Here is a 25,359-nt window from a genome sequence, read left to right as displayed (position 1 = left end):
CATAGTCATTTTAGTATAGAGACATAGCGGACATGGCCATTTTAGTAGGGACATAGTGACATCGCCATTTTAATAGGGACATATCGTGATTGCGATTTTAGAAGGGACATAGCCGTTTTAGTAGGAACATAGCGGACATAGCCATTTTATAACTACCTTGACCATTTTAGTAGGGACATAGCCATTTTAGTAGTAACATAGCCATTTTAGTGGGGACATATCGGACATAGCCATTTTAGGAGGAACATAGCGGACATAGTCATTCTAGTAGGGACATAGCGGACATAATCATTTTAGTAGGAACATAGCGGACATAATCATTTTAGTAGGAACATAGCGGACATCGCCATTTTAGTAGGGACATACCCATTTTAGTAGAGACATAGCGGACATAGCCATGTTAGTAGGGACATATTTATTTTATTGGGGACATAGCGGATATCGCCATTTTAGTAGGGACATAGCCATTTTAGTAAGGACATAGCGGACATTCCATTTTATTAGGAACATAGCGGACACAGCCATTTTAGTAGGGACATAGCGGACATCGCCATTTTAGTAGGGACATAGCCAATTTAGTAGGGACATAGCCATTTTAGTAGGAACATAGCGGACATAGCCATTTTAGTAGGAACATAGCGGACATAATCATTTTAGTAGGAACATAGCGGACATCGCCATTTTAGTAGGGACATAGACATTTCAGTAGAGCATAGGCACATAGCCATTTTGTTAGGAACATAGCGGACATAGCCATTTTAGTAGGGACAGATTTATTTTAGTAGGGACATAGCCATTTTAGTAAGGACATATAGCGGACATAGCCATTTTATTAGGAACATAGCGGACACAGCCATTTTAGTAAGGACATAGCGGACATCGCCATTTTAGCAGGGACATAGCCAATTTAGTAGGGACATATCCATTTTAGTAGGAACATAGCGGACATAGCTATTTTACATCGCCATTGTAGTAGGAACATTGCCATTTTAGTAGGGACAAAGCCATTTTAGTAGGAACATAGTGGAGATCGAAATTTTAGTAGGGACATATAGGGATTGCGAATTTAGAAGGGACATAGCCATTTTAGTAGGGACATAGCGGACACATGGGACATAGCCATTTTATAACTACCCGGTGTTTTTTACAAACAGCCTAAACAGTATTGCAAAAACTGGTTCTTATATGTCAGAAAATTTCGTAATTACTTTTCTGTACCTCACATTTGGTAATCAATCAATCTGCAGTTATTTTGTAAACATGCGTTGAAAAAGAAAGCTGACGAATCCAAACAGATTTTTAACTGGATGTGGCAGGGAAAATATCACAATGCTTGCTTGATATGTCGGCAAGTTGTGTCGGTGACAAAATAATTGAACTTTAAACGGCATTTTAGAATCTTGTGAGCAATGAGCATTTTCCAAAGTTGAGATTTTGCTTTAAAAATCTTATCGATGTTCGAAGGTACCTACATTTACGCTTCTTTCGTTATGAAGAGTTTGAGATATTACAATATATGTAGATATAGAAAGACTTTTGCTTGCAGGTTTTAGTAATTTTTTTTCCGCTGCCTGAAGACCTTTTGAGGTCCCACGCGACTCCTGTCACACAACTTAAGTTAAGTTCCTATTGTGTTTGAAATGTTTTTTCTCATAATACGTTTATTTTGTGCTGACGAATAAAATGATTAATGATTGATTGAGTAGTCGCACAGGCGAAGTAACCACGCGAACAGAAGTACCTAGTCATAGGCACTGCGTGCAAACGAGCAAAGCGTAGACTGTAGTTTAGCTGGTACGTAATCTAAGAACACTGTTTTTTTTATACGACTCGAGCAAGGTTGAAGTTGTTCAAAGTCGAAGGGTTGTCCTGCTTGGTTGTTCTGTGATGTACAATATATCATAGTTTATTATACCTTCCAAGCAATCGGAGATGGCGCATTCCGTGAGTATCTAATATCTCGATAATAAATGAAATACATAGCCTAACTACATTAATCCGCGTGGGTTGACATACACTTACAATGAACACTTGAACATTAAAGTTGTGCTCTTTCTGCAAAGGAAATATCAGTGATTGCCGATTGGTACTTACACGAAATCTCCCACAGTGTCATTTCTGCATTGCCCGGTAATTGTGGTATCATTCTATCCAATTAAAGTCCTAAATTCCAAAGATCGGACAGAATTGGAAGTATACTCTGGTACCTCATCTTATGAAACTTTACTGGTGATCATATTTGTTTTTGTTTTCCTTTTCACATAATTATATTCAATCCTGCACGTTTAGTTTATAGTTTCCGTAGGTACGAATAAACAGGTAAAAGAAAACGACTAAGCTAAAAAGTTAAGTAATGTAGCTATTGGCATGCAAACCAAGGTTAGATTCGGTTAATATGAGATATAATTTGTTTGTTGTAATCATGCTGACACTTTACAGTTCGAAGTCTAAATTAAAATTCTAGGGTAAAAGCAACCCTAACAGTTTCAAGCATTGAACGAACGGAATTAAATGTAAAAATTAATAATCACACCGCTTTTGTTGAAAACATACCCTATTGGAAAACTGTGAATTAAAATCTTTTAGTCATTTTAAACTATATATATATTTGTTATACCAGAAACACAATCTCACGATATTTGACTGGAACATTCTTGCACCTATGTGGATAAACATAGAGGAATATATGCAGAGAGATGGTGACCTTAATCTCTTACATAAAGATAAACGTCTTCTGCTGGTGATTGATAGAATTATTCAATATGATGCGGATATTATCACATTACAGGAAGTGAGATGCTACTTTTTGAAGACACCAGTCACGTAACTAGAGCTCATTGCGTCATTGGGCTTTGAAACAAGGTATCGATAGGTCAAATACCTTTTTTGCAGGGGTGAAAGCCAGCTAACCACTCGTCGTATAAAAAGAAAGAAATGTTATTCTTGGATTACGAGAAAAAGGTTTTGCTAACCGTTTGGAATTGGTTTATATATCCCATCACTTTGAGCGATATCTTCCAGAATTACGAGATGGCCATCATCGCTTCGTTTGTTTTGTTGAAATTTCCTATATTATTGTGTTTCGATACCGTATTAGATTTTAATTTCGCTGTATGTCGTGAATATTTTCTAAAAACTACACTGTGCCATATTTCATATTAGTATAATATAGCCATGTGATGCCAAAGTAGGCTACATGGTTTCGGGGATGCAAATATCACTAACTGTCGTAACTGGACAACCTATATTCACAAAAGTGCGATTTCGTTCGTTCCCTTTCCGACAGATACCCTGCTTGCTCATGCATGAAACAATAAACAGTAAACAACGCTGGCAGGGGTGGCCACCACGTCGATCGCCGCGTCTCGAGCAGTCGATCGCGTCTGATGTGTTTTGTAACAGGGAGAATACAGCGCAAAATACAACATACACATACAGTATTTGAGTCTGGGCAAGCCCTATAAAGCATTTATCACGTAACAAATACAAGTTTTTTCGCTGTCAAGGTTTAAAAATGTAGCACCGAATATCGCGTGTCTAGACCAGCGTTGCCATATTGGCTTTTTAGGATTTAGCATTTGATGAGGCTCACTAAATCAACTGATGACTCTAAATAAGCATATTTCGAACTGAGAAAATCCACAATTGTGCTAGGAGTTTCAAATTATGAGGTTGTTGTACTTGTTAAAATTGTTGACTTTCTCTGTCTGGATTTGGCTTTTTTTCATCACTGGGATCTGGCAACCCTGGTCTAGACTGACAAACGATCCTACAAAGACTTCCGCAGTATGCGAAAGGTATTGTCTCACTCCAAGAGTAACGTGATAAATATTATTCTCAATGGTAGCAGTGGCATCAAAATGTTCGTTCTAATTCTAAGCAAGCGAAGAATCGCGTTTGGAGGAAATTGTAAATTAGATACTGAAGTTTGAGCAGTCATGTAATATTCATGATTTGAGAATATTTATTTTTCGCTGTTTGGATAATACTTGGCATTTGGCAAGGTTTCTTGAAGAATTTTCAACACTTACGACTAAAAATTAGGCAAGTCCCTTTTCTGAATCGTATGATTTAAATAAATCTTAAATAAATAATGAAACATTTACTCCGGGTACAGTTAAATATTCAAATCAACAACTTGAATGGAACACGAAGAATACAAATTTTGTGTCGATTTTGCTAATTTTTCGTATGCGTGTGTACAGTTATCTGCACATTCAGTGCCCATTCGTTTTTGTGTAGGACCTTATTACCGATCAGTCGATCGCGATCTATTTTGAAGATATTAGTCGATCGCGGTCGGAAACAGGTTGGCCACCCCTGCAGTATACGGTTACCTCAAACTAAATACACTTCGAGCGATGTCTGGCAAAGGCATGTGAGAGAAGTTAGAATTCCATCACTGCTCCTGCCGATGCTCAATTTTTTTTAGCTCCTAAGCCGACGGTGTCGAGAATCGCGAATTATGCTGGAGCATAACCCAAGATTCAATAAATTCTGGATGGGCCCATGAGTAGGCTATGTACTTTGATGGTTATCAGTTTGAAAGACTGCTTGTTTTCAGGTTCAAGAGGATCAATATATAGATATATGTGAGGAGTTATTCCATAAATATCATAGTTTGGGACATACACAACATGATAAAAATTATTGGACGGAATGGCTTGCAGATGATTGTACGGTGATGGTAAGTGTTAGTAAAATTGAAAGCAAAATAAATGCATCGTTGTATAATGCACGGACTTAGATATAAGGTATCTTACTGCACTTCTGCCCTTCGCCACAGCGGAATGGACAGGCCACATTTGTTCGCAAGGGGCTCTTTAATGTCTTGGATAAAAATGAGTTCGGAACATCAGAAGACGGAAACGTGTGCCAAATTGTCACTCTTCAGTTTTCTCATTGCGAAAGTCATGATGGTATCTTTATATTAGTCAACTGCCATCTTGAATCTGGGATGATAGATTGGAAACATAAAACCAGGGCTGGACAGGTAATAAATACATTGGTGTTTTCATGTAATTTATGACAACCGTATACCATGTAAGTAATAAATGTGTGGAAAAAAACCTTAATTTTTGTCTCACGAGCTTTTAGTTGTTTGGGTTAATTTATTTACTTTATTTATGCATAACCCAACTCAACTATGCACAGCTCTGTTTTTTTCGTCTGCTACCTTTATTCATTTCTCCGTTTGCATCAATGTATATAAACAGGACTCAATCTGATATATCTATACCAGGCCGAGATGGTGTACAGTACAAATCGTGTGATATTTAGCAACATAGGATGTATTATATATATACTGGTTAAATCAATTTGAGGAAAGAAAAATCGCAGAGTTAAATTCTAATTTACTCACAGGTTCTAAAGATTCACGGTGAAATAGTTGCAATGATGAAAAAGTACGGCAAAGAAGATTCACCAACAGTTATTTTTCTGGGTGATTTTAATACTTTCGGAAATCAGCTTGGTATGAGGGAAATGAGGAAGCAAGGTTACATCGACATTGAGGAGGTATCAATACAAATGACATTTAATACTCGCGAAATAGTTTTCAAAAAATCGAAATAATATTATTGAACATTTCATAAAACGGTTACAGATATCAAGGCAAGATAAATATGTCATCAATTAGATAACATGATATATTGAATAGTAGTTGTTGAATTTATTATAATTTACATATTGTCGAAAATGCTATAAAACAAGGAATAATTTCATATGCTTTTAACAATTAGATGATGTGCAACACCATACGACCAACTTTCATAATAGTTGTGACTGAAGATGAACAAGAAGAAGGAATCCAACTTGATCATATTTTCTTATTAAAATCACAAGTTTACTCTGGAAAAATTTCTGTGAAAAAATTTGAGGTTCCAAATGTTGCTTCAACTGAGTATGGTATGAGCTGCGACAATGGCAAGATATAAATTTATTTGAATCAAGAGTCTTGTTGCACACTAACACAAATGTATTTCTGTAACGTTTCGTCTGACCGGGGTCAGACTTTTTCAGACAAGCGTTTTTCAACTATGATCAGAAACGCGAACAATGCTTGTCTGAAGAAGTCTGACCCCGGTCAGACAAAACGTTACAGAAATACATTTGTATTAGTGTGCAGCAAGAGGCTATTGAATCAAATGGTATGGTCATCTTTATTCTTGCCAGAGCATCCTTGCGTTACACGCATACGGATTCACGCCACAAAGGAATAGAGCAGGAGTCGGCAACCTTTTGTCGCTCGCGGGCCAATATTAAAGGTTGCAAGTCATTGGCGGGCCGCACATATTTTTAGAATGTTAAAAAGCGAATGGATGACCGATGAATCACATTTTATCACACAGATCAGAAGTTAAATTTTAAGCAGCGCGCGAAAACTGACCATTTGAATATTTTTTGCGCCAATAAACCATTTGCAATTAGCATCAACTTTTCGGCGTTTTGTTGTCATTTATCTAAATTATAGGCTCATTAAACGAGTAATTGTGAATTATATACTTGTTACGTTATAATATAATTTAGTTTACTCGTAAATTCTTTTGCGTGAAGAATATAGTCGACAAAACAGCTATAACTTGTTACTATATTTCAGTGAAGCGTCGCGGGCCGTAGGTTGCCGACCCCTGGCATAGAGCAAGGAAAGGAGTTAGTCTTGCGTAACCCTACCTGATAGTTATATATATTTGTATTTGCTTTGTGTATATATCCAACTGTTGTATATAAATCGATATGTAGTTGAGGTTTTTCGACTCCCTCCATTATAACAAACCATGCTTTTGGAACACTGAAGTGTTTGACTATTATATATATTATTAAACTTGATTGGTTCTGGCAGGCAGGGTCACGATTCATCGTCCATCGTCCGATGGCATCGTCCCTCCATTTCACTTATATTACTCGAAATTTGATGTTGAATAAAGATTTGTATGCGTAAAACTATTTTGCAAATATTTACACTTTCAATTCATGCAGATAACGGCAATCATAAATCTACAATTTTAAGCGCATTTTCCAGACGACTAGAAAGAAAAAACATCACTCAGGAAACAGCCTTGTTGGACTCGAGACAGTCTGACCTTCTTAATCATGTATCTCCGTCACGTGATGATTTCAAAGAGACCAATCCACTGAGGGCATTGAGAATTGGATCTGATCACCTGCCCTTGTTCGTTGAATTAGATATGCAGTCATGCAAGTGATGAGAAATAGTTTGCTATTTGACCACTTATTGTGGCGCATTTCATCATTTGTTGGTATCTTAATAAATATAAATATTGCAATAAATTATCAATATGCATGTAGATTAGATGTGATGTAGTGGGAATTGAAAATCGTAATTTTTTTATAGGCAAAAAATTAATAACATAATATCTGTATTTAAGATACTATACCTTGTCATGTCCTCTTATGTCTTAGTCTTGTCTGGGTCGAAATTACCCTCGCGGTATCATAAATAATGATAAAGAAAAAGCTATTCCTTCACGAAAAACTATTATCGCCTGATGTGTATGTGACAAAAAATTATCAGCTGGTCAAACTGATATGTTATACTAATATGCAACGGATTCACCTGACACGTTTAAACAAAAAATAAAAGTAATATAATGTAAATATGAAAACGTATAAGATCATATTCTCGGAGTCGATTTGTTGCGATATCAATATTTCGATAAATAAAGCTAATAAATAAACAAAACTTGTGTTTAATACCTATTGGAATATATTGTTCTGGCAACTTCACTGTTTGACAGTGTGATGGTCAGGGCTGGGCATTTTCGAATACCTGATGATTTCAGAATCGAATCGAGTATTTTTTTCGAATCGAATCGAATCTCGAATACTTGGGAGATATAAAATTGTATGTAGTTTTTTTATTGTATTAGGTCCTCCAGACACATAAATTACTGAAAACATAGAGTACATCACTCAGGCATATTGCTGAGCGTTCAAACACACACAATAAAAAAAACACGTTTTCATCAATACCTCACTACAGAAAAGTGTCATACGTCAGGATTGCGTTGAAAAATATGGCTTCAATAAAAAAAAATTGAGTAATGTACCCCGGCCGTTAGCGGAAAGAAAAAAAAAATTATTATGGCGGCGATTCGAAATTTTGCTCTGAACCGATTCGAATATTTTAATATTCGATTCGGAATGCCCAGCCCTAGTTGTGGTGAAAGTCATCTCTCATTTTATTTTGCTTCGCCTCCCACGTTCATATATATTCGAGATAATTAAATTAAGTCTGTTTATAGCAAAAGTTCCGAACCTGTAATATATATATATATATCACGACTATTTCCCTTGACAAATCAAACGCAAAATAGAACACGCAAAATTTTGTTAGTGAGATGTTAGCAGCGTTGACACTTGACACGTTGACAGTCTTCCATATTGAGCTTATTTAAGATGATTTCTTTTCATTCGGACACTAAGTTACTACGACTCAGTGACCAAAGTTGGGGTGTTTCCTGAAACTTTCAAAATTGGAGTTTTCGAATACTATTTCGGCAACTTACACTACAGACCCCTATGAGACATATAACATGACAGTTCTAAGTATACTGGAATTCGACCGAATCCAAATAAGCAAAAACGGCATTTATAAATTTTGACAACGGTAGCACCGGTTTTATCTTTAGAAATTTATTGCGGGCTTCGTAAATAAAAGCCAACCTAATCACGGGATCCATAACACCAAAAGTTTGAGAACCCCTGATCTAAGGCATAGAGCCATAGACTGTCCTAGAATTTTTGGATTCCGAGACGTGCTCATCGGTCTTTGTATAATAAGTACTGCTGTCAGACTATGGACTGGGTTCAAACCTACAAAATGATGAATACGACAAAAATGAGTTATGGAAATCGTGTAAAATGAATTTATTTTCCTTATTGGCCTTCTGTCGAAACTGAACCATAAACTGCTATAAGCGACTCGTCGGATTCTTTATTATGAGAAGATATTCTCTCATGTCAGCCTTTTTCTTGTTCTGTGTGCTATAAGAAGAAGTTATTTGAGATGCTTTATATATTACGCACTTACAATTGAGAATAGTGCGGCGATACTTTGATCAAGGGACCTACAGACTGCTTCCAATGTATCCAAGTCTTCAGGTATATTGTTATATATTTTTTTCGAAGGAGGTAAATTGTAAATGTAGTGTCTCGCCATTATCAAGAAAAATATATGGTATATTTCAAAAGGACATACCAACCAAGTATTGAAAATATTTTTGAAAGGGATGCAGTATTATTGTTAATGATAAAATTTGTTACATTTGTATTACAGTGTGGATGCACTTATCAACATGGGATTGAAAACAGCACTGATTTCTGTTTTCCTAAACCTTTTGGTTATTACAGCGACTGTTTCTAGAGAGATTTCTGAAATAAATGTCCTTGCAGAAAAACCGTGTACAAAAGGTTTTACGCTGATTCCGTTTGTTAGTGAACCCGAAGGCGTGGAAATTATACCGAAATGTTACAAATTTTTCAATGCAAAGGCTTCCTTCGAGGTAACTTGTGACTATATATATTATATCACTCATTTTTGTTTGAGAGCGTGAATGTATTATTCTCCAGATATCATAGGAGTAATGAGTTTTTTAATATCAAAATTTTTGCACTTGAATAAAATAATTTGTTCCAGTGATACATAGGCAATTTTGACGCATAAATGTGGTAGTATGTAACTACAGGTAGTACTCCTCAAGTAGCTATGCCCTATTTTCTTTGTTATTCAGGGCGCCCTGGAAAAATGTGATGACATTGGATCAACATTGGCAACTCCGAAACATTCTGTTGAAATAGAAAGTCTTGCAAACTACATTTTAAAAAACAGGCCATACACTAAGAGATATTGGATCGGCCTCTCTGATCAGGTAAATTGTGCTTGTACAGGCATTATACGGAAGAAAAAAAACTGCTCTTTAATAAATTTTCAAAACTTATGCGCACTTCTCAGTAATGCATTAACGAAAGTAATATATGAAAAAAAATTTGTTTCTTTACATCATTTTGAGGTATTGCTATTATCTTAGGCCGAGGAAGGTGTCTTCAAATGGGCAGATGATGGGGCAACATTGCAATCAAGTTTCAAGTCATGGACCGCGAGAGAACCCGACAGCTCTGAGAGTGCAGAGCCGGGAAGTCGCGGTGATCAACAGGATTGCGTAAAAATGGCGATATGGGTGATTTGATTTATTCTGTTTATTTTTATATTTTTAATAAACACATGTATATACATAATCCTATGTTCGCAATATGGTTTTGATCATGAACACGTTGCAGTACCACACAACGGGTCATTTTTTACTTTGTGATTTCGATTCCTTGTTCAGCTCTAAAGACCACTTTGCACTTTAAATTCATTTTCTCTGTTAACTTTCTCCGAAACGATATCGGCTGTATTGAATAAAAACAAACATGACTTTATCACGTAAAAGCTTCGAATACTTAATCTATATGTTCGCTGTCGTCTGTCACCTTCTAACATTGGATGCGGTGATCGCAATATGTGAGCGAATGTAAGATTGAGTGTTTGATACCATCAATTTCCTTCAATCATATCAGGAAATTTTCTTGTGTTTTAAAAACTATGAACTTATTTACTCGATAAGAAGAATAAAAATGCTAGCAGAAATCGGTACTTCGAATTAACACTATTCTATGCTTTGCGGACATTTTACAGTAGCACTATAAGGTGACTTATATTTAATTAGTAACCGACTTCGTTAGACATACTTTGTCAACGATAAAATCAGGTTTAGATTAAAAACGAGTGTGCGTATGCTAATATTGTTTTAGATATTTGGAAAAAGATCAGCAGCTTCGTTTTACGATACACAATGCGCAAAAATGGAATCATATGTTTGCGAAAAGGACCCGATCATGGAGGTCAAACCGATATTCGAAGACGTAAAAAGAAATTCCAGCGGTAAGCGCAATTCATATTCATATAATTTTATTAAATATTAATTATTGATTGTGTATCCATTAAATAGCTTTCTCATTTTTATTTAATCCTTTTTATTTTATTTACAGGACTGGTGTTTTCAAACGGAACCGGGGAGGGACGACCAAAGGATATTGAGGTCAGTATACAGTACGTTACATCTGTTATTTACATGAATACCGAGTTATAAATTGCTGTAATATGGCGTATGGTAATAAAACAATGCGTAATAAAAATTTCACAGAAAGATAAAGAGAATTTGAAGTTGATTTCAGCTGAATAATTGATGAAATTAAGCAATCTTCCAAATTATGAAATTTACAATGAATTTCCGCAATAAATTATTTCCGCATGATATATACATTCTACGGAAAAAAATAACACAAATAAATGCTTTTAGTATTTCAGAAAGTAATATATAAGTTTTGCGGATAATTTTCAAACCGTTTGTGAAATATTAATGCATATATAATGCATAATGCAGCTTTATTTTTGCACTTTAGGTCGACTTCATCGGCCAAAAGAAATACAAACAATTGTCTCAAAACGACACCAATAAACAGGAGTACACTGAGGCCATGTCCGCAGGTATTATTTTATGAAACATAAGATATGAATTATTAAATTTCCATTAAAATTTCACTCGCGTGTTGGTGTTAGTATGATGAAATATGGAAAATTGTATTCCAGATGAAAATTGAATAATAAATTATAGTGATATGAAAAATGATGCGTCAAAATAAATTACTGTCACCCCGCGATAGATTAATAAGGTCACTGGGCAATTTAATTTTCCAGCAATTTGAAAATATTTTTTATTTTTTAGACACGAAAATAAGTATATTCATAGTATGGTATCTGTAAACTATAACCAATTCTTTGGAAAACAATATTGTTTCAGAGACGGTTGGGGGTGATGTGTTTAAAATTCCCTAAAAATCATTTACAATTTATTACATATTATCATTTTTTAAAAAATAATAATTGCAAATAATATTTCGAATATTAACACTGAAGATGGTGAAAATGCACAAGAAGGAAAAGAAGGCGAACATTTTCCAATGAAGGTTACGGCAGATTATGATGACATTGAAGCCGAATACGAAGCTAGGATGATGCTAAAATCTAATTCCTCAACCAAGTTCAGACCAGAGGTATCCGATCTTCCGAACGATCCGGAAGAAATGGTTGAAGAGCCTACAGGAGAAATTACGAGGAAAACTGGAAGCGGTGAGTTTAAAACAGAAATTACAAATATAAGCTTGTTTCTTAGTCAATCTAGTTGATATTGCAATTTAATAGAAATACAACTCGTAAATTTTATGTGGTCACAACATACATATGGTGAACTTACGCGTACCATGCAACTAAATACTAATAAACAAAAATAATTTTCTGATGTCATATAATAATGAATGGGTCATACTTGTATCCAAGAATTGACAGAATGAGTATTCAAAAATCCTGTCTTGCCAAATGTTTTTTTTAACTTATACTTTAAATTTTATTTAACATAGGATCGAAGCCAGGCGTCCAAAAGAAAGAGCGCCGTACGTGTAGTTTAAAATGCCACCCGAATTACATAAGAGCAGCATGTCCTTTGAAATATTTCCCTCAGCTGGAAAATACTAAAGTGGTATTAAACAATGCAAGTTGCAGACCAAGACGAAACCGAACTCATTTGATTGTTCACACAAATCTTGACAGCTGTGGAACGATTGTCGAGGTGAGCTGGTTCGAATTAGAATCTGGACTTAAAACACAGCTCAAATGCCCTAGTACACGTTTATAAGTAAGCAAGCTCCCATTTATATAATTAAACCGGCCAAAATCGACAATACAAGCCCGGACACAGTATGGTCCCAAAATATTTCATTTTAGCCAGGAAGAAGAGGCCGAAAGCTATAACCCAACGGCAATTGCAATTGTATCCTATGCAACAGCGTTTCCTAGAATAAATTCAAAAATAAAGAATGTATTTTATTTATCTACTCGCTGTTAGTGTTTTGAACTTTAGAAATATGAAGACGCTGCATTAAATATTCAAATGGATAAATAAACTAAAAGTTCATATGTAGAATAAAATTTATTATTCGATGATCAACAACACGGTCGCTATAGGATAACTAATTGGTTTATGAGAACTGCTCCATAAAGGCAAAACTGAAAAAAGTATTATAGATCAGCAACTAATTGGGTATTCAAGAACGCTATTACTGCAGCCCAAATTCAATGCCTGACTCGAATTGAATCAAAACCATTGTTGTGATTCTAACTAAAGGAAATCTCCAAAGAATTATTGTAATATTATTTTATTATTTTTTTATTTTTCTCTATTTTTGCGCCATGAATTCACTTATACCTTGCTATTTTTATCACAGAATGTTCCAAGGAAAAACAAGCTTTCATTTCGCAATACAATTAGACTTTTGCCCAGTGGATCTGGAATCATTCGTGATTACAAAATGGCTTCGTCTCTCACAGAAGTTATGGTTTTAGACTGCAGATATCCAAGCAAACATACTGTTTCTGTAAGTGTAAATAAATTATTGACAGCGACTTTCAACATAGAAATCCATGTTATTACGCGTATTGAAATTATTTTCAGTCTGACATCTCGACCGTAAATGCATTTTTTATTCAATTTCGGAGAAAAAACATTACAATACTGTTCTTACTTGAAATTTGAGTCCAACAAACGCTGAGTTAAATTTAAATAAAACTCAAATATGCGTTAGTTACTTACTCAAATTAAACTAAATTTTGGATGGACTGTTTTGCTTTCGAATTCTTTTTATCGCATTTTCATCTTTCCGCAGCATAGTTTTCAACCGGCAGATCCCAAGCCCCCTGTTTACAAGACGCAAGGGGAGGGTCCGCAACTCAACCACGTGATGTTATTGTATAAAACTGAAAAATATGATTGTCCATACGAGCGGGAAGCATATCCGGTAAAGGTGATGCTGTCAGATCGGGTGTTTCTTGAGGTAAGTATATACGCCCTACTCGTTAGATAAAAAATTTAAAGGATTTCTGTTTTCAGCTTGAGATGTTTTTCTAAACTTATTGTTGAATTGTAATGGGACTAATACAGAAAACGTAATATGCTTGATTTATCTATAATTCAATAATAGTAATCCATTGTCATCACCAACGAGCTCGAACATGCGTCATCATATTTTCTAATATGACTTTATAACACCCGATTAAATAAATATATATGTCCACTGTACGTAAAAATTAAAATAATTGCTCATCCACTATCTCGCAATAAATATCTGAATGCGGAGATTCAAATATCAATGAGAAGTCTTCTAAAGTTAAGGAAATATTCTCAAAATTATTATATTTTGCTTGAAACACCAGAAGAATAAATATTATTGCAGGAATCGTTTATATATGGATCATGGAAATCTAGAATACTATACGATTTTATGGAATTATATACTAAATTTATTTTATTGAAAATAACAACGATTAAGCAGCATTCTTATCTTTGTCTCTAAAATTTATTTTATTGTGAACAAAAACGATTAAACGATTTAGCAGCATTCACATCTTTGGTAAAGAAACTAGCGCGTAATATATACGAATGGTACAAATACTGAAAACAACGCAAAGCTACCATATGCAAGTTTATATTTAAAACTTTCTCAGGTCACGTTAAATATGCCAAGTGTAAGAGTTGAACTTCATCCAATAACTTGTTTTGCTACCCCTGATGGAAATGAATTCAATTCGAACAATTATGTGATGCTTCAAGACGGGTAAGTCGAATAAATGCGATGTAATAAAATATGACACCATGAAACGTATACCTAGCCAATCAGACTATAAAACCTACCTAGAAACTTCAGTACAGCCTACATAATTTACTACCCCTTGAGCAAAGGGGATAATTTGGAATGAATATAATGTACTGTTGACAACTGATTTAGATAAGTCCAGTAAATTGAACTAACGAGTTTACCAAACGTGTTATATATATGTATATATATATTAATTGCGCATCATCAAATCTAACTGGAAACGGTGTGATTTAATCTAATCTTGCTAGGTGGAGTATATTGTTAAATTGACTCTATTTATTGCATTTCGTATGTAAATTTTATTGACAATAATATAATGTATTACTTTTGAAATTTCATAGATGCGTCGAAGATGATACCTTCATCATTGAGGATAATCCGAATCGCAAAGTGTCGAGATTTAGCGTTGAAGCATTCAGATTTGTTGGGTATTTTAGAAATGTGAGTTCTCAAATGCCTGTGTTTGAAGTGGGGGATAAACATTGTACCGATTTTTGTAAAACATATGATAATAATTTAACCATCTCACAAGAGTATTTAGTATGTAGTATATATTATAGCCTATTCTTCTGTTTCTTGTTTTGGGGGTTTTGTATAATATTTACTACGAAAAATTTAAATCAGCTGGATACTTCTTCCTGTTTCTACTTGGAAGTAAGTTGGGCAAAAGTACAGTACTTATTAAAGATTACAAAATTAACATTGCGATACCACAAACCAATGAAGAAAATACGAATTTCTTCATCGTGCCCCCGTGACATTCTAACGTGGCTAGGATTCTCAACGATCGAGCACATTGAACAATGTATTCGCCCTGATTCGATTGGTGTGTACGGTGTGCATCCCTCACTTTAAAAAAATTATGCTTGATTTGAATTCCTTTGTCTTGTAATCGACCATGTGAAACGTGTACAGAAATTTATTTTCAAGGTTTACATCCATTGCAAGTTTATCGTGTGTAGGATAAACAGCGAAAGTTCTCCTGAATGTCCTTATGCCTGTGATCCCGAAGCCCAGTATCGTCGTAAACGTGCTGCAGAGGTAAATATAAATTATAAGCATAGCGTGAAAATGTTGCACAAAGTAAATCATAATTCGATTCAATTGACAAACTATATAATATATATATATGCTGAAGTACGACACAAATGGTATCAAATTCACTGCATTAACGCACAATTGATATCAATCATAATTTTAGGAGGCTGATTCCAACAAATATATGATAAATAACTCGAATGTTCAATATTTTATTTACAGGATGATGATGTGGACAAAGATCAAAAGTTTTTGATAAGTCGAACTGGTATGATTGACATTGTTGACTCAATGAATTCAACAAATGCGAGAAATGGAAAAGGAGAGAAAGTGAATTTACATCCTGGTAACTCTGTTCATATTAATATCTTTTTAGTGTCATCCATAATGTGGCAACTTTGTGTATATAGGTTCGTACACAGGTCCGTATGTTCTAGTTTAGTAGCGAGTTGACCTTGCTTTATAGACAATCTAGGTCCTAGCAAAGATATCTGTCAATGAAAGCTAAATTCTTGTATATAAACATTGTTTTGTATTCCTCATTTCCTAATACATTTCTAGTATCAAGTTTTTTCCTTATTCATGGGTTGCCTCACCCCTAATCTCTTAATCTATTTTCTCTAACTCGTTTATACTAAGTTAAGGTGATAGGCGAGGCCAATAATCTAACCGAAATCAAGAGAAACAGAATAAAAAGATCTCGAAATTAGGGCCTGGACAATAACACAACAGTACCAACTTTTTTTCAAACTGATCAAATTAAATTTCTCTTAAGATTTTGCATATTATAAAAGATCAATTCAATTGATTTGAAATTTTATGTTATTAAAAAAAAAATTCAAGCAAAATATGAACAAAATAACTAGTTATAACATGTAATTAATACTAACATTTTAACTCAGAGGGTACTTTATTTTTAGCAACCTCGATTATGCGTGTTCTAATCAGAATATAACTATAGATTCGTATATAACTATAATGTTTATGTTTTTTTCAAAATATGAATTTGACCCAGTAGTTCTCACTGATATTAACTTTTTTCTCAGAAGCGGACGAAGAAAAGAAGAAGTCTGAACCCGATCCTGCATTTTTACAGGTAGTGTGTAATTTTCTGCTAATAGTATTTAGTAAGCTTTATATAAAAAAAATGGAATAGGCCATCCGCAACTACATAATATGAAGTAACTGTAATTTATATTAAATGATTTTTGGAATGTTATGAGGGCTAGTGTCCTCTAATCCTTAGCGATTTAAAGACGTGACAAACACTAGTAACATTGCTAATATTATCTCGAGGTATGCTGGTGAAACGTATGGGCAGGTGTCAGTTACCCAAGAATATATTTTTTGTTCTTGCAAAGAGTGGCAACTAAATATTTATTTATATTTTATACAGAACAACAACAAAGGCGGAAATTCAGGTAATTTCAATGACTTTTTAATAATAATAATCGTTCTGTATGCATATTAAATGCCTGTTAGTGTAAACAGTAAGGTTGGCTATCTAAAACCGAAATGTATCTACAATTTAAACTCACTGCGTTATTCCTTAATACCGCCGCTTTTAATTGTTTTTAATTAATATTATACATATATATAATGTTTTCATTTGAATATTCAGGTGACAGGCATGATGCAACAATAATGTTCATTATTTTGGCTTCGATCTGCTCTCTCATGACATCTATCGTGCTTAATTGACGATACTGTGACACTGTTGACGTCACATTTTGACCGAGACTTTTATTTAGACAAAGATTTTGAATCTTATTATGTTTTATTAACATTACTCTGCATACTTGATTCTTTTTGTGTGTTCAAAGTAGGGCTAGGATGAGTATTTTCACAGTGAAAGATTAGGCTTGATATATGGCTTACCATATTATTACAGCACCGCGATTACAGTGAAATCATCCGCGCAAATTATATGCAGTGTCTCAGGAATTTATCGAATCGGAATTTTCTTTATACAAGTTTCCCATAAACTTATAGTTAAAAGAGCCCGGATAGTAGAGTTGCGACTTGTGATACTTTTCAGGATAAACGTGGGTTAATATTAGGATACAAAATATCGGACCGTCCTTCTACGTAATAAGTTTTATGATTACCCCTAAATGCCAGAAGCTGTTTCATTTTTTGTAAATTGTATTGCTAAATACCATATTTTAGTTGGAGGTTTCATACAAACCTCAAAGATATTCGGTAATAAGTTAAACGTTCTCAAATTACACCAGTCAAAATACCGTATTTAACCTGCCGTCACCTTTCGGAGTATACTATGCGCATTTTGTCACTAACCAGCTATGGTATCACCAAATGAAAACAATAAACACATAAAGCCTATCTTTTAAGTGCCAGGGGATCTTTGTGGCAAACCCAAGACATATATAATGTCAACATTCCCAAATCCGACTCAAGCTCGCCCAAAATATTTGCGGTAAGCGATAGTGTGTATTTACGCTAAACTGCACTGTGCGTGACGCGTTGATGATCGTTGTGATATTGTAAAGATTTGTCGTGGATTTCCAATGGATATATAGGTCATTCACAACGTATTTTTTTTTTTCGAAAAAAATGAAGTTGAAATTCAGATTTGACCAATTAACAGTTCAATTGGAAGGGTCAGCAGTAAGCTGTATGGAAGCGTCCGATTTACGACTCGACTTTGATATTGAGACCTACTTTTGCTAATAAATTAAAAGTTACTACAGGTATATTCTAATATAAGGTATATACTCCAAGTTGTCAATATACGATTCGTACCATGGTGTATTGCATTTGTGCCGCTGGCATTTTCAAATTTTCGAGGTAACAAACTGTAACCACATCACTAGGTAGCGTATGTGTGCTTCAAAAAAATATACCAATTCATGGGAAAAAGTTCAGACAGCCTCCTCGTCTTCTTCCTCGACAGATGATATTAAAACTCCAGAGTCGATAATATGTTTTTCAGATCAGTGATAGATAAGTAGAGGTCGCTTACAGGATAGTATCCTAGAGTTACGGTCTGGATATAAAGATGAAGAAAATCGTGAGGTGCAAAAGTTTAGAAGATAACATTTATAATGGATAAATCATAGAAATAGTTTTACGTTTTAACAAAGCAATTTAAAACTTTGATAAAAAGTACTATGTCGTTTATTGACACAGGTAGTTTCATACTAAATTGATTCTTTAATTTATTTCCGTGTGATCATTGATTTGGTTTAAATATGATATTAAGTGACAAACTCATCGCTTACAAAGCAATAAATCTCAGTCAATACCTACCGACATGCTAGACCACATCAAAGAAATTAATATCGGTTTTCGTACAAAATTGTTTTTTTGATTTGAGCTTACAAATAAACTTAAGATTTGTTTGTGTTAAATGGGAGCCAGTGAATTCACAAAATTGAATATTACTTAGTTTACTACAGGAATTTCATTTTAAATCAACTATATCGGTAAGTTCGTATATGGATTGTTGTTATTGTTTTATTATCGTTGCACGTCAAGAAAACATTCCATAAAAATAAATATGATTGCATTGGCAGCAATTATGGACATGTAATACAAACATATACGGAATTGTAAGGGGGCTTGCCATTTAATGTTGACATTATTTTTTATTTTTTTGGCATCTGAAGTCTGTTCTACAAAATTGCTGGTTTAGAAAAATATTTTGAACAGAATTTTGCTATCTAAGTCAAGACACGAACTTAAAACGATCAGAACGAACCTAATGAGAGAAACTCTTTCTTTCAACTCTTAAACAAAAATATTATCAACGTTATCGTATTGCAGTATTGGTTTTAAAGGAACACGGCCGCTGATGAAAAGTACATTAAAAGTCCATAGTTGACAAGTTCAGTTTAAAAATTCAGTTCTGTGAGAAGCTTGGCAATGAAAATAAAAACGTTTGAACAATTTGAATTTTCCATGAAGCATCTGAAAGCTCGGCGATTTATTGAATTACAGTAAAAATTTGATAACTTTACTACACGTATAAATCAAGCAGCTCTTCCGACCACCACAATGATTAGTGGCAATATCTATTATCATTGGTTTACATATGATTGACATATATTTCGATATATCAACGCCCGTTTAAACAATGTCCTCCAATGTGCAATTCACGCCATACTTTTACATAACAAACAGATACCAACCAATCCACATTTAGTTTTGTGCCTTGAAGTGCTTTCCTAATGTTTACAGAATAGTGCGTTTACTTAATTGCTTTACAATTTCTCTCTACGTGATTTGTACGTGCCATTGTTTCTTGTACTTGGAACAGAAATTTAATTATTCCAAGTCAATAAGGCACACCCATTCTTGAAACTTCCTGAACTAAAGTAGGGTATACGATATTGATCATGCTGAACATGTATTTAAACTGCGAAGATATATATACTTGAACTTGACTTTGTACATAAATGCCCTTATTCTCTTATGTACCAGCACTGGTACCGCACCAGACCGCCAGATTGGTTTAGTTGTCAATGCCAACTCCGTATTTATGCAGGGTTATGAATTATCATTACTGAATGAAACATTTTTCAGTTAGATAAATGATCAAAGGGAAGAAGAGTCCGCATGACTTGTTGATCTGAGGTATAGTGCTCACAGTACGAACATTGGATTTAGCGAGGTGATTTGGGTATAGATAAATACAAAAGTTTAGACCAACGGGTAAGGCAATAATATGAAACTGGATGGTGTAAAAAATGATAATTTGGGTAAAAACTTTTCTCGCAAAACGACCATTTAAATACATCGATAAATTTATCAGTTTACGAATATACTTTAAATGATCAAGGATTTGTAGTAGTGACAGGACAGATACTATGTTGGAGAAAACATATATTGCACTGCAAATGTATTAAATGAAATAGATGTTTTACGTAGCTTTACTCTTGAACAGAGCTATTCATCTTTATTAGGTATCGCTTTGTACAGTTATAGGAAAACAATTTACCTCACAAACAGATGGTGCAATGTTATAGAGATAATAATCTATTAAATGCGTAACGAAATATATTTTAATCCTGACATATCAACTTTTCAACTTATAACACGTAATGAAAGCCTACCGTAGTCTCAGGTTCGCGGAATCTTCGCCGCCACAAACGATCGAATTGAATTTAATAGTTGTAATATTGAGTATTTAGTTTGTGAAGAGTTTAAAAAATTGATGTCTCACGGGTTCAACAGTTCTGTTGGTTGAATATAACCGTCATATTTAAGCTCAGTATATTATAGTCATGCGATAATTACAGTGAAATAGAGCATGTAATAAAAAGAGTGATGCACGATACTGTTTAGGGAGCATAACGAAGAACAAATATACTAATACTCGACACTTGATAATACTTGCCCTTTCCAGAACGCATCGTTGTTTTGTTACAAGAGTCGAGAACGTATAATGAAATTTCCAACGATCCGAATATCAAAATGATAGGCGATGCTTCAGTTGAACTGAAGCAAGTTACTGATTTGAACTAGATCAACATAGGTTCTCAAAGTGCTCCGTTCGGAACCCCAGGGCTTCGCGAGAGAAACCCAGAGGCTCCGCGAGCGATTCGATTACTTTTCAAAATACTGACTTGGCTAATTCTGTAACTGAAGCGATAACAGCTTTGATAAATTTGAATACAATATAGTCTCGAAATATTGCAAAGAGGCGGAATTAAAAAATGACATTATTATAAGCTGGAGCGCAGCCAGTATTCTTAATTAAGAGGGGAGGTTCAAAATTGGAATCTGAAATTTCCGCGCAACATTCTCGGCGTTTAAAAAAACGGATAACGAGATTTCTGTTGCGTAAAATATTCAATCCATGACCGATGCGAACTTTTAAAGTATCTTGTCGTAATAATTTAATTGTGCTCATCGTTATTCACGTTTGATTCAAAATTAGAATTAGGATTACTAAAATGAATAAATACTATTCTAAAATAACATAACATACGTTATAAACTGCCAACTATAAATAAATTGGAGTCGTATTTTTGCGATCTTGGGATTTTCAAACTTGATTGATATTTTTAAGAAAGATATCGCCGTTTAAAAAATCACAAGGTCTGGGCAAAATACGAACGATTAAAATTTATTTTATTGCATGCGGCTCCGTCGGTATTTTCAGAATGAATCGCATGAATGAATACATCGCGTGCACAATTGACTGTGTTTCGATTTCACAGTTACTATACGATGAATAACCAAAGTATAAGTATATTTTTATATTTTATATTTTGATTTAAAAACTAACATAACACCAAATTTTGTGATTTACAATGTCTATGGAAGCGTTTTCAATATGACATGAGTCTGCTGAAACCAAACTTATAGTGTGATCTTCCATTTTAAGTTTTATTATTTTAGAATGCAGTTTTTCATTCAAGAAATTTGAGTTGCGAATTTATCTCTTTATTAATTATTATTTTTGGTATTTCGTCGCCGATGACTATAATGTGGAAACCTGTTTTCCACATTGAACTCATAATTCCCCACGAGAACAAAAAAAGCAATTATCGTCGTCATTGTGGAACAATACATGTATGCCGAAGGAAATTTTCGATTTAGGGAGAATAAACACCGGCGTAAAGATGTTTAAAAACACGCCACGCTGACGAAAACAATCGGCGATTGTAACAAAATACAATCGCGCACGTTATTAGCGCTTTTTAAATCTTTCGAAAATGTCAAGAGGGAAAAAAAACTCCGGCTTCTAATTTATTAATATGTTTATCAAGTGTCAAGTTTACAGCTGTAGTATGTATATTTTATCTTTGAAATTTAGATTATTTATGACTTGTATTAACCCTACTAAAAAAGGTTTAGTATTTAAATTAAGTAAAGCACTTTTAACTTACCCAGGAATATTATTCTGAAAGTAACAATTTTAACATTTCTTTTGGGGCTCCGTGAATAATAGTCAACCTTTTCAAGTTTTGAAGGGCTCCGCGACACCAAAAGTTTAAGAACCCGTGAGCTAAGGTACCCTATAATACTTGTCAACATACTGTTATCTTTCTGAGCATACGGGACTGTGAATAATGATATTTGCCCTGAACAAGTTACTGCGAACTACAAAGATTACTATACTAATTTCTAGTTATCTGAAATATATACACATTCTAGTATTATCCATTCAAGGGATAGCCTTTGGTCGTCCTTTATTTAAGGTTCAAACACGAGTAAGAGCAATTTTCGAATATCTTACGCGTGACGGAAACACAAAACGTTGAATACCCTTGTGAACTCCTCTTGTACTGATTTTATTTACAAGATAACAAACTTAATAATGAAAATATTTTGACCAATTGAAAGTTGAAAGTGTGAATAAGATGGTTGGTATGTAATAGCTATTGAATAAACTCTTTCATCCTACCGCAAATTATTATGGTGGCCAGATTGTATATTGCCAAATTAATGATTTCAGTCTCCCGCTAGGATTACCCAAAGCGTTATAATTGTTATAAAAGAGCTTGATATTGTTCGATAGGAGAGATTAGCAGAAGAGTGAAGGAGTGTCGATAGTAGTTCCAAATTTAGGTCTCATAATTTGCTTTATAATTTCATTCCTTTTATAACATTATTTTACGCTAGGAATGCAAAATGTATTTTGGAAATTTTGTCCTTTTAGTTCTCATTCAAGCAAGAAAATTGAAATTATTTACTCGCTGACTCAATTGCACTAAATTGATTTACTCTAGAAAGCAAGTTGATTTAACTCTCAACGTATTAGAATCGTTGGTATTTTTGGTTTGATATTCGTGGTACTTTAGTAGGGTCATTTTGGTGAAGTTTGATATAGAGATACTTGGGTACACGTTAATGGAATATTTTCAGATGATTTTGAAAGCATTAAGCGGATCCAATATCTACCGGACGCGATTAGAGCTTTTTGCGGTTAAGGAAAACTTTCGGTCTCGATCTATAAAACGGCTTTCGTTCTATAGCCTTCGGTTATTCGGCATATCTTAAGTTGGCCGAATTGTCTCTTGTTACCGAGTCCTGAAATCTCATTTGCAAACAGGTTAAAAGTTAAAAAAAGCAATATTGCCGCGTATAGAGCAAATTTACGGAGCAAACCATCTGATAGATTGTATTAAAGATATTGGTCGGAAGACTTGAAAGCCTCAAAAGTACACTTTGTAGTGTCTTTGTCTTTGCACACTTGAGGACATGTCTACATGACGTAGATTACAAGTTCGGTTAAGATTAGCAAATACTATTGTCTGCAGCAGATTTAAGAATCAGTATCACGAACTGAATTGGAGACGATATTTGACGAGATATAATGTTTCAAATTTAAAAAGATCATGCACTTAAATTGGTAATTGATATTACAAAAACTGTTTTATTTAGTTGATAGAATTTATTCTACATACTAAATTGTGCTCAGAACATTTATCAATAACAACACAGTACAACAAGCCTCCATTTAATAACATTCAAGATGACGATAACTATTTCAAGAAACACATTCGATAACATTATACTATCCATCCACGGATCTCAAATAACAACAGTTTCGTTTTTGTTCAAATAGGAAAAATAAAGTTTCCAAATCAACTTGTTCTCTATAAGATTTAGCCGTATATTCAGTGATAACTTAATTTTTGATGGGAAGTGTATGGCAAATACTGTTGTTCTTTTATAGTTTCTTCAGAAAAGTTATAGGCGGTTTTAAAAGTTAGTCAGTTACTTATAATCGAGGCTGATTTACATAAAACTATAATTATAAACTCAATTTAGTCTGAAATAAGAGTATTGCTCTTAACTCGTAGCAATCCGCTCCAATCCGCAGCATATCTCGATATGAAAAAACAACTTATTTTGACTCTTTTAAACGTGTAACACTGTTTATCTTTGGTGTTTATAATTGGACTACATGTCACTAAGAAATCTTGTTACGTTATATTTTTCAGCATATACTGAAATAAGTCTTTCTCAAATGTTGAGTGCAAAAAGGTGAACTCGACTCAGTAGAAAAATGCAGACGGCCGTGGATTTTCAATATGAAAATTGTAAAAGTGGGAAAATAGGACACTCACGCTTGAATCTGTTATGTAAAATTGCAATCGTGGTAGTGATTATATTGTCTTTTATGTCACTGGTGTCTTCATCACCAAGAAGATCTGTAAGCAGAAGATATGGTGGGCTATCCCGACGAACATCACCAAGATCTGTCTATAGAGGAGGGTATCGATATAAATCTACCGTGACCTCTTCAACGGTCAGACAAACATTAGTCGGGTGAGATTTTTTAATTTAAAATTATGAAATATTCTATTCCTTTACTCATTAAAAAATGTGACTGGAAATTTGTGACTGCATTTTAATTTTATTCAATTTTATTGTTTTTAAATTTGATTTATTGGCCCAACTTTTTCCTGATGACGTTTTATCAATTTTAATTACTTCTTAATGTTTTGTGATTTGCAGCCGATTTTTCATAGTAATCAAGGTTTCTAAAATGTTACCTCTTTACTATTTTTGACGTAATTATTTCTACAACGGCGTCAGTTCCTAGAATTGATATCACTTCTTCCCTATTGT

General features: G+C 34.2%; 3 protein-coding genes across 4 annotated transcripts in view; all 3 read left to right on the top strand.

Annotated features, from left to right (window-relative positions):
• The first annotated feature begins 1,733 nt into the window (after positions 1-1,733).
• LOC120326684 (uncharacterized) lies at positions 1,734-7,688 on the top strand. 2 transcript variants are annotated; one of them, XM_039393010.2, is made up of 7 exons: positions 1,734-1,944; positions 2,621-2,791; positions 4,565-4,687; positions 4,787-4,993; positions 5,365-5,517; positions 5,742-5,907; positions 6,979-7,688. In XM_039393010.2, the coding sequence occupies exons 1-7, from the start codon at positions 1,933-1,935 to the stop codon at positions 7,203-7,205; spliced, it is 1,059 nt and encodes a 352-aa protein (XP_039248944.2). In that variant the 5' UTR covers positions 1,734-1,932; the 3' UTR covers positions 7,206-7,688. The 2 variants fall into 2 exon arrangements, with proteins under 2 accessions (XP_039248944.2, XP_039248945.2); XM_039393011.2 differs by having other exon boundaries at positions 7,022-7,162.
• Positions 7,689-9,317: 1,629 nt separating this feature from the next.
• Positions 9,318-17,549, top strand: LOC120326974 (uncharacterized). Its single transcript, XM_039393334.2, has 17 exons — positions 9,318-9,524; positions 9,753-9,890; positions 10,050-10,199; positions 10,816-10,945; positions 11,053-11,102; positions 11,467-11,551; positions 11,981-12,193; positions 12,481-12,689; positions 13,345-13,494; positions 13,783-13,950; positions 14,621-14,730; positions 15,114-15,213; positions 15,703-15,813; positions 16,033-16,156; positions 16,857-16,906; positions 17,207-17,231; positions 17,432-17,549. Exons 1-17 carry the CDS (start codon positions 9,318-9,320, stop codon positions 17,509-17,511), a joined length of 2,100 nt encoding a protein of 699 aa, XP_039249268.2. The 3' UTR covers positions 17,512-17,549.
• Positions 17,550-24,729: 7,180 nt separating this feature from the next.
• LOC120326973 (uncharacterized) overlaps positions 24,730-25,359 on the top strand; it is a 39,646-nt gene continuing 39,016 nt past the window's right edge. The window contains exon 1 of the mRNA XM_039393333.2: positions 24,730-25,056. Coding sequence (XP_039249267.2) covers positions 24,794-25,056 — 263 coding nt within the window. The 5' untranslated portion in view covers positions 24,730-24,793. The remainder of the gene's footprint in view (positions 25,057-25,359) is intronic.

Source organism: Styela clava, chromosome 4 (genome assembly GCF_964204865.1).
Source record: "Styela clava chromosome 4, kaStyClav1.hap1.2, whole genome shotgun sequence".
Lineage (NCBI taxonomy): Eukaryota > Metazoa > Chordata > Ascidiacea > Stolidobranchia > Styelidae > Styela > Styela clava.
The sequence above is the reverse complement of the archived record's forward strand: the minus strand, read 5'-3'. Positions and strand labels throughout refer to the sequence as shown.